This window comes from Lichenostomus cassidix, chromosome 2, assembly GCF_008360975.1.
Source record: "Lichenostomus cassidix isolate B80296 chromosome 2, HeHo_3.0, whole genome shotgun sequence".
Classification (NCBI taxonomy): Eukaryota; Metazoa; Chordata; class Aves; order Passeriformes; family Meliphagidae; genus Lichenostomus; species Lichenostomus cassidix.
The window spans coordinates 103,801,733-103,817,497 of record NC_139482.1 but is presented as its reverse complement, the minus strand read 5'-3'; the positions used below and the strand labels follow the sequence as shown (position 1 = coordinate 103,817,497).

At 49.8% G+C, this 15,765-nt stretch overlaps 1 protein-coding gene and 1 long non-coding RNA gene across 3 annotated transcripts; one reads left to right on the top strand and one right to left on the bottom strand.

Moving 5' to 3' along the window:
* Positions 1–629: 629 nt before the first annotated feature.
* LOC146441884 (uncharacterized) lies at positions 630–2,612 on the bottom strand. Its single transcript, XR_014849540.1, has 3 exons — positions 2,536–2,612; positions 1,493–1,686; positions 630–1,278 (listed from the first exon to the last, which is right to left on the bottom strand). It is a non-coding gene; the product is annotated as an uncharacterized LOC146441884 (long non-coding RNA).
* A 2,208-nt stretch (positions 2,613–4,820) lies between these two features.
* On the top strand, positions 4,821–11,770 carry ADCYAP1 (adenylate cyclase activating polypeptide 1). 2 transcript variants are annotated; one of them, XM_085052652.1, is made up of 5 exons: positions 4,821–4,948; positions 6,303–6,410; positions 8,348–8,482; positions 8,976–9,071; positions 9,970–11,770. In XM_085052652.1, the coding sequence occupies exons 2-5, from the start codon at positions 6,310–6,312 to the stop codon at positions 10,154–10,156; spliced, it is 519 nt and encodes a 172-aa protein (XP_084908778.1). In that variant the 5' UTR covers positions 4,821–4,948; positions 6,303–6,309; the 3' UTR covers positions 10,157–11,770. The 2 variants fall into 2 exon arrangements, with proteins under 2 accessions (XP_084908778.1, XP_084908777.1); XM_085052651.1 differs by lacking the exon at positions 4,821–4,948 and adding an exon at positions 5,259–5,933.
* Positions 11,771–15,765: the final 3,995 nt, after the last annotated feature.

The following is a 15,765-nucleotide window of genomic DNA, read 5'->3' as shown; positions in this document are numbered from 1 at the left end:
ACTATGAATAACTTTAGCTATGCCATTAGCAATACCTCAGAACTACAGATGGATTTTGGTTTCTGGACACAGACACATGGCAATCCCACTCTTTCTAAAGGTGTACCCAAAATTCTGTCACTTTTGGGTACAAAATCAGAACTTGCCATTCACCTTGGGCTACAGCTGCATCTAAAACAACCTGGAACACAAAAATATTGTGGCTGTTATTTGTCCAGTATAAATTACTGTATCTTGACAGCATTTGTGAAACTTTGTATATTCAATCTGCTTAAGGATTTACCCTCCCCCTGAACACCAAATGGAAATGAGAACAGGAATAGATCTGGTGCCAGTGCTAAAGCCTTTTATTCTGCCCTGCAGACTAGCAAGGTCTTTAGTGGCATTTTGTAGGTTGCTGGCTTTAGTGTAGAATAGGCCTTTGGAATATTAAGTCTTAAAATAAGACAGTTTTTTGTTGTTGTTTTTTGCCTTTCATAATTTATTTCTCTAGTTTTCATATATAAATGATTGATCAAAGAACCACTGTCAGAAAGCATCAAGGAGAATTATTTTCTTCTCTTGCAGCATATGAGTTTATTTGAGTGAAAGATGGGAGATTATAAATGGAACTATTGGTCATCCAAGGAAATTTTCAGTCACAGGCAAAGCGTGGTGTTACCTCTTTGTTAGTTCACTGTTTGGTCATTCATTTATTTAGAAAGTTATTTTCTTGCCTTCGTGTTTGGATGCGAATGACTCTTCCTTTGCCTCTGTGTTGTCATAGTCATCTGCCTTCATTTACTGAATAGGGGGAGAGGAAAACCACGATGTAAGATTGAACCCTGAGCTTCTGTGTGGGCAATCACACAAGCCAGAGGCAACCCCCACTGGCCTTGTCTCTCACCATGAGTCCTAAGCAGTGGCAAGAGCAGAATGAGTTGTCTGCTGGTGCTCCTACACTGCTGCCCTGGGAACGACTGCTCTGCCTCCTCACTTCAGAGAAGGAAAGAAAAAAACCCAGCACATTTTTTTTTGTCTGTTTGCTTGGAAGTAAGGTTGCAAAAGGTAGCAAGGAATTATCTGGAAGATTCTCACAGAGACCTTGCTAATGCATGGTCACATGCAAAGAGGCTGGCAAGGGTCCAGCCAGCAGGTGAGGCTTGCCTCTACCATCTCTTGAGAGATTTGTAGTCCCAGTACTGTCCCTGGTTGTTGTTCTCTGGGTTTTTTGTAGTTTGTACCTCCTGCCCAGAACATTCCTGAGTGATCAAGTCTGTCTGGATTGCAGCTTTGTCCCTTTGGAAGTGAGAAAGCATGCAGATGTGTATGCTTTCATAGGCACATTGTGTGTAATCATTTTGCTTCTTTTACCTAAAGAAAGCATGAGAGAGAATGGCTTAATAAAAGAAAAACAACTCTGTGAATGAAATACTTCATCTCTGAAGTCCTCCATGTCTGTCCCCCACTGGACTGACATCTAGCCTGCATGAGGAAAGTGGGGCTTTCCCACCTCTTCCACAGGTGCCATGTCTCAGCTGGAAGTGCTGAAATATCCGTCAAGCCCTGCTTGAGCTATAATAACTTCTGTTCTGCTGCCAGGCAGTCCCTCATCAGCCTTTTTCAGATGACCACAGCTACAGCTGAATGACCTCGTGGATGGGTTAATCTCCCCTCTGACAAAATCATCCTTCCCAGCAGCTGGTCCTTGGGGAGGAGGAGGCAGGAAAGTCAAGAAAAGGTGCAGGCTGGTGTTGTGTTTATGGCACTGATGCAGACTAGTACTCATTGGCATACTGGTCAGTAATAGGTTCCCCAAGCCACCCCAGTAAGAAAGGAGGCCTGGGCAGAGATAACAAGAGAGATGATAAACTGATAGTGTGTGTGTGAGAGAGAGACACAGCTGGTTTGGCAAGATTGCTTGCTTTTGAGAAAGAAGTATTCATCCTTTTCTATATTGGCAGAAATACATGTGCCCTTTCATGATAAAAGTATGTATATTTATGTACATAAATTCTTCCAGGTTCTTTTTAAAATATGCAGCTAAGCTGGAACATACTGAGAAAATATGAATATAGTGGCTGGACATCCAACCAGTGTGTATGAGATATCTGTCTTTATGGACCAATACAGTTCCTAACAGTTTGATAAATTACTTGTAGTATTTTCTGTAAAATATGCATAAATATAAAAAGGGGGTTTCTTAGGAGATGAAAAGATGACCATCATGGTACATGATGAAACATATTCCTTTGAATTAGAACTATGGCAGTAAGGTTTCCAGCAGTCAGCCACAGTCAGCCACAGTCAGCCACAGTCAGCCACAGTCAGACTTGACAAGGCTCAGAGGATATAAGCTCCCCTAGAAACTTCTATAGAATTATAATGCTCTAGTTAATAAAATAGGTATTTAAAATAGAATAGTAAGAGAAATTAAATTTAAAGTCTAATTTAAGCTGGTAGGGGGAAGATGAAAGAAATTCTGCCAATAAAAAAACCCCTGCTTTTCTTCAGATGCTGCCTTAGGAATTTGCCTTAGAGGCAGGTATTATATACCTTAAATCCCTCTCAGCCTAGAAATGACAGCGTTATCTAGAAATTTACTTGTACACAGAGACCAGATTTAAACCTTTACTTCCTCAGCCTAAACCACCATCATGTCATAATCATATTCACTTTGCACACACACCGCTGTGACGTAGAGTGAGATGCTATGAAAGCTCTATGGCGTGAATTGTGTGTGAATTACTCAGTCACCATAAACGAGAGCTTTAGAAGACACATTTTTTGCAAGCCATCCTGACATTGCTCCGGCATGCACAGTACCACCAGGGTGGAGCTGGGTCTCTGTGTGAGGTCTGTAGCTTCAGGTTTGTTTTATGGGAATCTCTACCTCTGTGCTGCTGATGCCTATTATTTCAGACACCTTGGTAGTTTCTGTAAGGATCTAGGGGAGTGGGGACGGAAGAGAGGAAATGTGACTGTGTATATCAGAAGTAGCCAAAGAGAACTTTCCTAAAGTGAAAACAGCCTCAGCTTCAAAATATATTGCCTGCGTGTGTCACATCTCTTAGAAAAGGAGGAATGTTTTTCCCTGTCCTTTAGGCGGAGTGTGTGTTCATGCCTCCATACTGACGTGATTCACACAGCCCTTGCCACACTGGTTTCTAGAAAGGCCCGTGTTTACTCCTGCTACCGCAGAGTCATGAGAAAGGAAGCCAAAAAAGCCCCACCTCATCCCGCCGGCCTCTCTCACACCGGGCAGCCCAGGCCCGCCCGACGGCGGCTGCAGGTGCGCAGCTGCCCGCGCGGTGGCGCTCGCTGCTCACGGACCGTGCGCGCCGCGGGGCGGGGAGCGGCGGGGAAACCTCATGGCGCTGCGGGGCCGGCGGGGGAGCCGCGGGGTGCCCTTCTGCACCGGGACCCGCGGGGTGCCCTTCTGCACCGGGACCCGCGGCGTGCCCTTCTGCACCGGGACCCGCGGGGTGCCCTTCTGCACCGGGACCCGCGGGGTGCCCTTCTCCACCGGGACCCGCGGGGTGCCCTTCTCCACCGGGACCCGCAGGGTGCCCGCTCCCCAGCTGGAGCCACGGGATGCCCTTCTCCAGCGGGAGCGTTGGGGTGACCCTTTCCCCGGGGGAAGCAGTGACCCTTTTCCCCAGCGGGAGCGGCGGGTGATCGCCTCCCCAGCGACCCCTCCGGGCGCCCTGCCCTGCCCTGCCCTGCCCTGCCCTGTCCCCTCTCCCGCCGGTGGTCCTTCCCGGCCCGACACGCTCGGCACAGAATGGCACCGGGGATAGCGTCCCTCTCCGTCCCTAGTCCTGCATCCCCGCCCGGGATCGCGTCGTTGGTCATTTCTACGGGAATCATTCATTCACGTCAAATTTCCTTTATCTCCGGAAAATATTGAAACCTTAAATGACCGTAATAGGGATGTAATTGTATGGCGTGTTTTTTGTTGTTGTTGTTTTTGAGAAATCGATTTGGGCTCAAATAACTCATCCAAGCATGTTACACCGAACCCATTCAAATAGGAAACAGGAGAACTGTATTATTGCTGCTTCCTGAACCCTCTGCTTATGATCCCAATAATTAAAATGTCTAGTAATGGCTCCTGCAGCCTGGATTTCTTTGGGTAATTCTCGGAAATGAAGGGCACATTTTCGGTCGCGGAGGGAGGGAAGTGCGGAGACGAGCAGCAATTGCAGCGGCTGGGAACCCGCCGGTGGCCCGCGCCCGGCGCATCACTTCGGGGGGAAATTATTCCGGCGGCGGGGAAGTCCCCAGAGAAGGGATTTCCTTCCCGGTCCCTCCGGCAAATCAAGTTTTTTTTGGGTTTTTTTTTCTTTTTTTTTATTTTCCTCATGGTGATACTCTTCCCTCCCGCTCTGCCAAGCGCTGAGAGCCTCACATCTGTGTCTGCACAAGGCGGAGAGACGAGAGGGTCGGGGCAGGGGACTGCGCGGAAAAGCCTCCCAAACTCGCCCTCCATCCCCGGGCAGCTACGGCCGCGCCTGAGACCCTCCTTGCGATGCGTCCCCGGGACTTGTCCCCTACGCCCCGCGGCTTCAGTACACGCCGAGAGGTCACGGCGCTGCTGGTTTCCCCTGGGGGAGCCTTGTGTAATGGGAACAATGCTAACAATCCGTAAAAAAAAAAAAAAAAAAAAAAAAGTTAAAGGAAAGGAAAAAAAAAATAAAAGAGGGGGGCTTCGGGGAAAAAAAAAAAGGCACTTATATTCTCAAAGCTCCGCGGAAGTGGGGGGTTTCCGCGGCAGGGCTGCTCCGCCTGCGCGCTCAGAGCCGGGCTCCGCGGGGGCTTGCGCCCAGCGGCGGCCCGGGCTGCGTGTGGGGTGAGCTGGCCCCGCGGAAATACCCGGAACAAAGCCGTGGGGGAGCCCGACAAGCCCGGGGACCCCCACCCCAGACCTAACTGTCCTCCTCCGCCTCCTGGTCCCTTCCCACGTCAGGTAAAACTTTACCGTGGCGAACATCCTCTTAGGTTTGTGCAGTGGGGGTTTTCTGCGCGTTTGTTTGGTTGTTAAATTTTCTTTTTCTATTTTTTTTTGGTGGGGGGGGGGTTGGGAAGTGTGAGTTGGTGTTTATGAGAAGCTTCATGACTCCTGATAAGCTCATCTTTGTGGACGACACAGAACTGTGTTCCTTGAGGAATTGGGGTGGTGACGTCTTTTCTGATACCCGATTATTACGTGACTGAGGAAAAAAAAAAAAAAGGCATTTGATTCATGAATAAAAATCCGGACACCACTACGGGGGCAACAAACAATATTGCCCGTCCTCTAAGGTAACAAGCAGGCAAATGTTTACGAAGAGGGCTCTTGCTGAAGCGCGGTGTTTGCAAAGATTTTCTTGCTAATTGCGTATCAGACGGAAGGCTGCAGAAGGCTGGTCAAGTTTGGAGCCACCGAGCAGGAAAAGAAGAGAAGAAGGCTGAAGGCGCTCAGTGAGGGGAGAGATCTGGGGAAGACAACATCGCACGCAGCCAGCCCGCGGCTCCCGCCTCCGCTCCCTCCCGGGCTCGCTCGCTCTCTTCCCTCTTCCCCAGCGTTCCGTTCTCCGGCGACATCTCGCTCCATCCCTCTTTCTCCATTCCCTTGTAGACTCCACTCCAGATCTGTGCTGCTACCTGCAAACTTTTTTCCTGTATCTTTTTTCCCCCCCTCCTGTCTCTCTTTTTCTTTTTGGAGTGGATTGCCCTAAAACCAGCGAACAACTAACTGCTGCCGCTTCTGCATCTTCTGCATCCTGCGGGTCCTTCGCCCATCGGGGAGGCGATGTCACGAGGGTTTTAACTCGTTTTGGAAGCAACTTGGAAGAAAACTCGATTTCTCTCCCTCCCCATTTTGGGTCTTTATTTATTTTTTTTTCCCCTAAGACCTGCCGTTTTAGTTTCGCAACCAAACGCTCTCAGTGCCGGGTGTCTAGAGTTTAATGGTAAGGACACGAGATGGCTCGCCGGGCCTTCCCGCAGCGGTCCCGGGACGGGCGGGCGGGCACCGACGGGGCGGGCGGCGGCTGCAGCTCTCTGCGCCGGGCACCACTCTGCTCCTCTCCGTGCCGCTCCGCGCCGGCATCCGGCTGCCCAGGGCGCTTGTCCCCAGGGGCTGCCCTGCCTCCTTTTCCGGCAGGAGAGGCCAGGGGTTTGGTGGGTCGTGGGGTGGTTTGTTTGTGTTTTTGTTCGTGAATTCTTTTTTGTTTGCTTTTGGTTTTGGGGTTTGCTCTTTTTTCCCCCCCTTTTTTTTGCCTTTTTTTTTCTTTTTTTTTCTTTTTTTTTTGACAGCAGTTCCTTTCCCTCCCGCACAGAGTGGCAATGTGTAGCAAAGCGATCTTAGCACTCCTGGTCTATGGCATAATAATGCACTGCAGCGTCTACTGCTCACCTGCGGCCGGACTTCAGTACCCGGCGCTCAGGTAGGTCCGTCACCCGTCCGGGAGCTCCATCGGGACCACTTCAGCCCCCCGCTGCCCCAGCTTAGCTAAGGGCAGCGGAATCTTACTGGGGAGGTAAATGAAAGGAGATGTGGAGGGGAGTCACCAAAGGAAATCCCCTCCACTTGGGCTGTGTGCCCACTCCCTCCGCCGCAGCATAGGACCCCCTCCGGCTGCAGCCCTGGAATCCCCCAGGTCCGCTCCTCGGGACCACGATGCTGTAAACCCACGGCCTCTTGTCCCCGGGAGTGGGGGACCTGCTCTTCTGCTTGTCGGCGGGAGCGGCCCGAGGTTCTGGCTGCAGCTCAACGGGGCACAACAGCTCCTCCCCCGCCTGCCCCCTGTCCTGCGGGGCCCTTGGCAGCCTCCGGTTGCCCGCAGCTGGCCCAGGGTGAGCTCAGAGCATCGCTTGTCCGGCTCAGGGGGAGCGGGGACGGGTGCGCCGTTGTCTGCAAGCATGTGGGAGTTGTCATGGTTCGTGTAGCGGCATTGGAGCTGGTGGGGATTCAGTCTCTTCCCCTGTTTACCTGCGTGTGACAGCCCTTCTCTGGAGGGAAAGGGGCTGGCACAAGGTTGTTTGGTTTTCTATGTTCGGAGTTGTCTTGCTGGGTTCCGGCGCCAACTGGTGCCTGTGCTGTCCCTTTTCAGCTGGGAGCCGTGGGCGTTTGAGCCCTGCTGTGCTTGGGGCAGCAATCGGGAACGCCCAGAGGCACCAGCACAAGGGAGTTTCCTCCGCTGGGCTGCGGCTGGGGGCGCAGGGCACCTAGTCCGGAACGGCCGACGGCAGCCTGTTCTCACCCTGCTTGTCGCCTGCTGGGGCGACCGGTGTTGCTTTGCTCGGGGGGAGTTCTGGGCTCGGTGCTGTCGTCCTGCTCCGCCGGCGCTTGGGTCTGTTCCGGGGTGCCCTGCGGGGGTCAGTGCCCTGTGGTGGGCGGAGATGGGGTCGGGAAGGGGGGGGTTAGAGGGCGATGCCGGGCGCGCAAGGTTGTCCGAGGTGGATGTCCTTTCTGGGGCTCCGAGGTGTCCTTGCAGTACCCGGGAGCCCGTCGGGGCTGGTCCAGAGCAGCCCCCATCATCTTGCTGGGCAGTGCGTCTAGGGGGCAGCGGGCTCAGTGGCCTGCGGGGCCATTAGCCGGCATCAAGCCGGCTTTCTTCATTCAAGCGCCTGAATTAGCAGGAGTGAAACACTTTAGCGGCATCTATTATTAATACCTCCGCTAAAGCTCACAGACAAAAATAGCTGCCTGTAACGTGCAATGACCTACATCGTACCGCAGAGAGGGAGGCAGAGAGCGGGGGCTGGGGGGGCTGGGACACACACAAAACTGGCGAGATCTCAGAGGGCAGAGGCACCGTTCAACGAAAAACAACAGGCGAAGCCCCCGCGTCCCGGCGGGCGCTGCGGGGAGGAGCGGGGCGCGGTCCCCGGCCTCGGCGGCGGGACTGCCGCTCACCGCCCCGTCTCCTCCGCGGAGGCTGCTCGGCTCCCGCCCAGCCCCTGGCACACGAACGCGTGTGTGTGCGGCAGCCTGCGCGCCTGGGCGGGCGTGCGCTCCTCTCGGGAAGCACCAGCCATGGCTGCGGCAGAGAGGGGATGTTTCTCGGGCCGGGGCGTGGGCCGGGGAGGGCGGGGGGGGGCATGTTTGGGGGGGTTTCTTGGAGCACGTCTGACGGCGGGTGTGTTCCCTCCTCCGCCGTTCTGCCCCGCAGAGGAGAGGGCGGGGATGGGCAGCGGGCGGGTGCAGGGAGGGGATGGGTGCAGGGAGGGGATGGGGGCAGTCGGACGGGGCTCCCGGGGCTCCCGGGTCGGCTCTGCCGAGGGGTGGCCACCGAGGCAGCCGGAAGCCGGCAGCGGGGAGTGGAGCGGAGCTCCCCGCGGAGCCCGGCTGACTCCTTCTCCTTGCTTCTCTCGTTGCCAGGCTGGAGGATGAAGTCTACGACGAGGACGGGAACACCCTGCAGGACTTCGCCTACGACCACGAGCCCCTCGGCATAGCAAATCCGCCCTCCATGATCGGCGAGATGTACACCTTGTATTACCCACCGGAAAAGAGGTGACTGCAACTCGCGGGGTGTCAGGCATGAATTTAGAGTAGGGAGAAAAACGGGTCGGGCAGAACCGATTGGGGGTAAAAAATTAATAATTATATCTAATAAGAAAATGTCAACACCATCAAAATAAAAATCCCGAACCCAAACAAACAACAATACTGGCCAGGTCCCGGTGTCCAGAGTAAAGCTCAGAAGAAATGGAAAAGCCGCCTTACCTCCAGCAGCGCGGGGGAGGGAGCGGGGGAGCCGCCCGCGCCGGGGAGGTTTAGCGCTGCTCCCGCAAACGGAGCAGAAATGCCCAGCCGGTGCGGAACTCAGCGAGCGCGGCTGGGAGGGATCTGGGTGGGGACGAGGGGTCCCGGGGGACGCGGGGAGATGCCGCCCTCCGCTCGCCGGCGGAGAGGAATGGTCACCGCTAGCGCCCGGGCTCCCGCAACCCGCCGCAGCCTGCTCCCGGGCCTCGCCGCTCACCCCCGCGCTCTTCCTTCTACCCAGGCACGCCGATGGGATCTTCAACAAAGCCTACAGGAAACTCCTGGGCCAGTTATCCGCCAGGAAATATCTGCACTCTCTGATGGCCAAGCGGGTCGGGTAAGGGTCTCTGCTTGTTCTTTTCCGCGGTGGGCGTTGGTGCTGCGGGAGCGGAGACCCTGGAAGGGCCGCGGCTGGGGAAACAAAGCTGCCCCGGCCGGGTCGCGAATGTGTTACACCCGCGATGAGGCTAGTGGACTCTGGCTCGTGCAGCGTGAGCCTGGTTGTCAGCGCGGGTGTTCGCGGAAATTTGGTTAGGTTAATAAACTCGGACATAAATATATATATATATATACACATACATATATATATATACACACACACACTCATGTGTGTATATATCTATATCAATATCTATATCTATATCTATATCTATATCTATATCTATATCTATATCTATATAATCTATATCTATCTATATCATCTATATCTATACCTATCTATCTATATGTCTCTATAAATTTTTATAATTAACCAATTTAAAATTAAGAAGTTGGGCAGCCTTTACGGTTTGCTGGGGGGAGCAGCTTATGGTGAGCGATGATCGAGGGCTCAGCTGCAGCAGTGGGGACTCGGTTGCAGCCCTGCGCACCCCCAGCCGCCGGGCGGGGCTCCCCCGGGCTCCCCGCCGCCGCCGGGCAGGGGCGAGACCGGTGCCACCCGCTGCCCTTCGGCAGAAGGTAACACGTTAATGAAGCCCCAGGGAGAGCAGCTTTCCCGGCCGCAATGAATAATTCATGGCGGGGAGATATTGTCTCTCCCGCCGCCGCCACTTGCGCGCACCGCGTCGGGAGCGGGTTTCGGCGCGGCCTTTGTCTCCCCGCGCATCTTCCGCGCAACGTGTTGCGCCGGGGGCAGCGGCCGGCGCGGGGCTGCGCAGGGCAGGGGCGGTGCGGAGGGGCGCGGAGGGGGGCGGAGCGGCCCCGCCTGATGCAGCTGTGCTTCTCGGTGCTTGCAGCGGTGCCAGCGGCGGCCTGGGGGACGATGCGGAACCGCTGACCAAGCGGCACATAGACGGCATCTTCACGGACAGCTACAGCCGCTACCGGAAACAAATGGCTGTCAAGAAATACTTAGCAGCCGTCCTGGGGAAAAGGTATAAACAAAGAGTTAAAAACAAAGGACGCCGAGTAGCGTATTTGTAGCGATGTGAGTAACCAGCCACTCCTGTGTATACAAAGTCCTAAGAGAGAGAGAGAGAGAGAGAGAGAGAGAGAGAGAGAGAGATAAACCCAACAACAACAAAAAAATCTAAACAAAAACAAAAGTCATTTCCAAACTGACTGAACAATCACCGCTCCTGTGTTATCTAAACATGTATTTATGTATGAAGTAAAGCCATTAAATGAATATTTTGATAATAATATTGTTTTTCTTTTGTACAAAAAGCACTAGAGAAACGCACAGATCTACTTTGTGGACCAATCATTAAGTTATATATAATATATAAATATATATATATAAATACTACTAAGAATAGTAAAGAACAATTCTTCATGAAAAGCCTGCACAAGAACAAGAATTCGCCTGAGCTGTTTATGTTTTTATATAAAATAAATAGAAAAAAAAAGGACAATCATTGCTTTGAATATTACTCCTATTTTTGTAACAGAAATTAAAAGGATAGTATTTTTATCCACGACAGGGTCGAAGACATTAATTTTCACCATTTGCTACTGTACATACAGAAGGATGACCTGCTCCCAGGGGGATTATAAGGAAATTGATTTGGGAGAATTGGTGAAGCAGATTCTTCCCCTGGTGAGTCTTAAGGCAGGCTCCTTTGCCACTAGCCTCTCTGAAGGGGCAGCGTCCCCTTTCTTCTAGATTTCGATTATTTTTTTTCTCTCCTGCTTTCTTTGATTCCAATTGTACCTGTATTAGTGTATCCTCAACCAATTAGCTTAGAGGATAATTATCTTGTGAAAACAACAGCTCGATCCAAATTGTGCATCTCTGTTGCCTATTGGAGGGAGAAATAGTTAAAAAAACCAAAACCAAAATAACAATAACAAAAAAAAATTCAAAATAAAACCAAAAAAAGCCAAACTCAAAACCCCAACCCCAAAATCCCGAACCAGCAGCAAGGGTAGTAAGTACTAAGCCCCGTGCACTGCTCTTCTGGCTGGCTGGGCAGAGTTGCAGAACAAAGCTAAAGCAGAGACAGGACCCGTTTGGAAAGAGTGGGGAAGTGAGCGGGGGCGGCCCGCGGCGCGCCCCGGGGCCGGAGCCGGTGCCCGAAGCGGTGCCGCAGGGTCGAGGTAAGACGAGGCGATCCCACCTCCGATCCGCTACCCAACTGCCCCGGGCAGCTCGGTACTGGACCTGGATGCAAAGTACAGTGTGTTACTCTCCAGTGCTGTCCATGCTTCTCATCATGTGTAACAATGAGCAGGGTTCTCGCCTTTGCATTTTTCGGTCGGAGTTGCTCTTTTCTTTGATTGCTTTTTCTTGTAGGACCTCCCGCCTCTCATCCTCTCTTCGAACTTTTCCGAGCTCTGTTTAACCCACCTGAGTCATCTTTTTGGGTTATGTTCTTTTTGGAAAAAAAAAAAAAAGATTGTGAACGCTCTCTCACTCCTTTGTTCTGTTTTATGCAAGCTCTTATTGTACAAGTTTAGGAACCCCTGTTGTAGCTACCACTAAAGAATTATGCACTACTACGAAAGTTTTTGTTCTTTGTTTATTGAGTTTGGAGGTAAAATGTATTTTTCTACATTCTGGCTTATTGCTTAGTAAAATTTATTTCATAAAACAAACTTTTGTCATAAAAGAATGTGTAGTGTTCACCTGTGGTCCGGTTTCTAACGAGATAAACCATTTTCACCTCATCTCTCTATGTACGGACTCCTATCTTACCGTCCGCCCGCGGGCTGGTCCCGTTCCCCGCCCGGGCCGGGAGCGAAGGAGGACACGTAGGTACCCGCTTCCTTCCAGCTCACCACACAAACCTTACAGGAGTCTTTCCAAAGACACAAAACGAGCCCCGCATTCAAGACGTCGGAAAGCAACCCCCCAACACCCCCCAAAAACCTTCGCGGGTAAAACCTTCCTTCCCCCGGCCGGGAGGAGCGGAGCGGGCCGGGCAGAGCCCGTCGGGGAGGGCAGGCGCTGCCGGCACTGCCTGTCCGGGCTGTCCGGGCTGCCCGCACTGCCGGCACCGCCCGCCCGCGCTGCCCGCTCTCCCGGGCGCTCCCCGGGCGCAGGGACGCGGGCGCAGTGTGCAGCTTTCGTGCCTTCTCTTCACCTTGTAAATCGCCACGAGTTCACGGATGGCTATTTAGTGGCCCTACGATGCTGCAACACATCGGCTTGCGTTTTAGTCGTCCTTCTGTTCTTTGGCCATGGGCAGAGTGCGCTGTGTTTGTGTCGGCTGTGGTGTAATGACATAGGGCTCTCTTGACGTTTTGTTTGTGACCTTATCAGTTAGAGTTCAGTGGCTAGTCGCAAGCATTATGAAGTGATCACCTAGATTATTATCCTTTGTACGATTTCTCTTTTTTTCTTTCTTTGTTTTTTTTTTGTTTTGTTTTAGAAGCGCCAACAGCCTTACCAAAATTTGAGCAGATTTGAGATACAGTCATAGTAGGTAGATGTTAGTCTTGGAGAACTTATTTTGTGTGCAAATAAATATAAAAAGAACTTAAACAAAGTATTATTACACACATGATATCTATAACTAGGACTTTGATAACTGTTATATAAAGTGTGTAAAGTTTGTATTAATAAATTTTTGTAAACAATGCAATTTTGTCTAATGTTTGGGGGAGAGAAATCTAGAACCTAACAGTGAAAGCTGCATTTCATTTAATTTGTTTTCTCAATTAGTTCATTTTAAAGCAATGTTCTTCTGCAGTGTTTTATGTCTGGGATATCTTTTTATTAAGTCTCCATATTTTATCACTCTAACATTTTTTTACCAGTGGTTACTACTCAGTTCGAGTAAACTAAACAGAACTGCCAGAGTAAAGAGTCTAGTTCCACACACATCAGCTCAAAACACTCTCTAAAATATGCAAACTGAACTAGTCGGCGCCTATCGTCCATTCCTCTAACAATTCCTGTGCTTAGAAGCCGTTTATTTTAAGCGGAATTGGTATGTTTGATGAGATCTTCTCCTAATCCGCTTTTAATGAACATTCTGTATGTGATAATGTGCTTCCAAGTGTCACCCAGCTCGGGCAAAGGCAGCATCTTTCTTTGGATTAAAGATGTACTAGCTGTCCTAAAAAAAATTATACTGCAACACGACAAAGAGTTCCTTAAGTTTTACAGGGTAGTAGGTGGCTACAGCAAAAAAGCACAGAGTAGTCTGTCAGCACAAAGTGGAGGTCATGATACCTGAACTTAAATCTTCACTTTAGCTTAGCAATAGCTGCTAATGTTAATTATTTTTTATTGTAGTTCCAGGACTTCACTCAAGTATGTTGAAAAGTAGCAGCAATTTAGTTTAAACTAAACTATATTTCTTTCTAAGATCATACAATTAAAAAAACAAAGCACAGGAATAAAATGACAATTTTCTAGCAATTTATTTTTCAAACCTCCAAGTCCAGGATTTGAGACAGACTGGTCATATCCTCTCTGCCACTAATTCACCTTCTAAAATGGTTTCAGCAGTATTTTACTGCCTAACTGGAAAATACTGAGAGAACTTAGCTGATGGTGTCAGTGGTAGATATTAGGAGTTACTGCAAAGTGAGATAAAAGTGCTGATTAAATGCAGACCAGGTCAGAGAAGAATGCCAACCCTCCCCCCCACTGCCCCAGCTCCCCAAAAAACACTTGTTGGGGGGAGGGGGAGATACCAGTGACTTCCCAGACTTACAGCATGACAAAATCCAGCCACTGTTTCCCAAAGACAGCATGCAGCAAACACCTGCTCTTAGGCTTATTCAGTGCTCACACATATAACTACACCACATTTCCTGCCCATCAAAACTGAGAATGTGATTAAGACATCCAAGCTGAATACCTTCTTGGTATTGCTAGCTTGAGGATGAAATTTAGGATTGGTCCATCTAAAAAGTAAGGTCTTCGTCAAGTCCTGGTACTTGTTGAAGATGTGCAAAAGATGGAAATTCTGCTGTAAATCACATGGAGATAGTCCTAGCCTCACTCTACCAAAATTCCCCTTTACCAAATCAAGCCCAATTTCATGGAAAACATCAGCTTGTTTCCCAGTGATTTAAATTGCCATCTTAAATCATACTCCTGGAAAATGTGCAATAGCGAGTCTTACAGTAGGAGTTTTAGGGGGATTACTGGAATTCTGCTATTTGACTAGGAGCAGAAATTGATAAAGCCAGCTGAGGAAACAAGAATGACTAGGCAAGACATGGATTTGGAGACTTGCATTGTAAAAACCTCCTGACATTCAGTCAAAGTGATAAAATCCAGCTGGCTAGTAAAGGAGGCTGCTATAGATTCAATCCCTTGGAAATGCGATGCAACACCACATCAGTTGCAGAGCTACATAGGTCATCAAAACCAAAGAAGCCAATTTCTGTAGTGCCCTGTTGTAAACCCAGTGGTAGCCACTACATGCCTTTCACAAGATTTGCTTGTGAGGGTGCTTACATCCTCTCCACGTGCCTTCAGAACCTTTCAGTCTTCTTCAAAACACAAAGTTTATCCATTGTCTGTATACGTTTTCATCTAGAATTAAGGAAAACAGGAAAACAGAAGGAAGTTTGATCTTTTGGGGTCTTGTTACTTCATACCTTTGAAGCTTACTTTTCAGTTATAGGATAAATAATTAGCCTTTCGTCAGGAAAAACCTTCAGGGAAAACTCATCCTGAAAAATATAAGGACCTCACACTTAGCCTTGAGGAGTACATGTGCTCTGAACTACACTTATGGATTTTTAAGACCCAAGTGGACTCTCATGATCATCTACTTGGTTTTAGATAATACAGGGCATAGGATTTCATGGAGTCCTTCATTCAGCATTTCATTTCTGAGTGAGATATTCTGTATGACAGCAGTATTGATTGCAAGGCTAGCAGGGAAGGCAAATTTACTGGATAAGTTGTTCTAAAAGTGGCAGTTTAGCACTGTGTTCTTTGTCTGAGTTTGTCTCATTTTTGAGTCCAAGAGATTTGTAGCCTGCCGAAGAATCTCTAATGCCTGTAGATTTCCCTCTCCACACAGGTAGTCTTAGGCAGTGATTTACTCTCCTCTGTGCCCTTTCTTTGAGGTGGTGAGGTTGATCTTTAAGTGCTCAGCATGAGGGAGATTTTCCTCAGGAGTCACTATTTCTGAACCATTTGTATTTATTAACATCCTTGCTAAAGCATTGAGACTAGAAATGGTTACAATACCTAGCAGTGACCACCTTGAGGATGGACAAAAGGTAGTAACATCCTCCTTCTTCTTCAGGTGCTACTCATTGCTAACAAGGGTTGGATTTGCTCTCTTGGCCATTTTGTCATGCTGTGAGATCACGACCTGTTTATAATCCTCTCCCACAGCTAGCTTCTTTTCCGGATGATTACTTCTCATGCACAGAAGCCATGGCCTGGAAGTGACACCATGATTCTTGTTTCCTATTTCGTACTATTGTTTTATGTTATGTTAAAGCCTTTTTTTTCCCCCAGATATTTTACCTCATTGAGCAATTACTCTGGAAAACATCCATATTTTTTTCTGCACAAAGACCATTCCCTGTCATCTCAGCTGTCACCTGGCACCCATTTCTGCCACCTTTAGAAAGAAGACCTTTTCCAGCAATGCTGCTTGTATATTTGTGCA

Excerpts from the sequence above, each read along its gene's own strand:
- ADCYAP1 (XM_085052652.1), top strand. The coding sequence starts at position 6,310 with ATGTGTAGCAAAGCGATCTTAGCACTCCTGGTCTATGGCATAATAATG. Across the intron at positions 6,411-8,347 it reads CTTCAGTACCCGGCGCTCAG|GCTGGAGGATGAAGTCTACG; the intron begins GTAGGTCCGTCA and ends TCTCGTTGCCAG. Across the intron at positions 8,483-8,975 it reads TATTACCCACCGGAAAAGAG|GCACGCCGATGGGATCTTCA; the intron begins GTGACTGCAACT and ends CCTTCTACCCAG.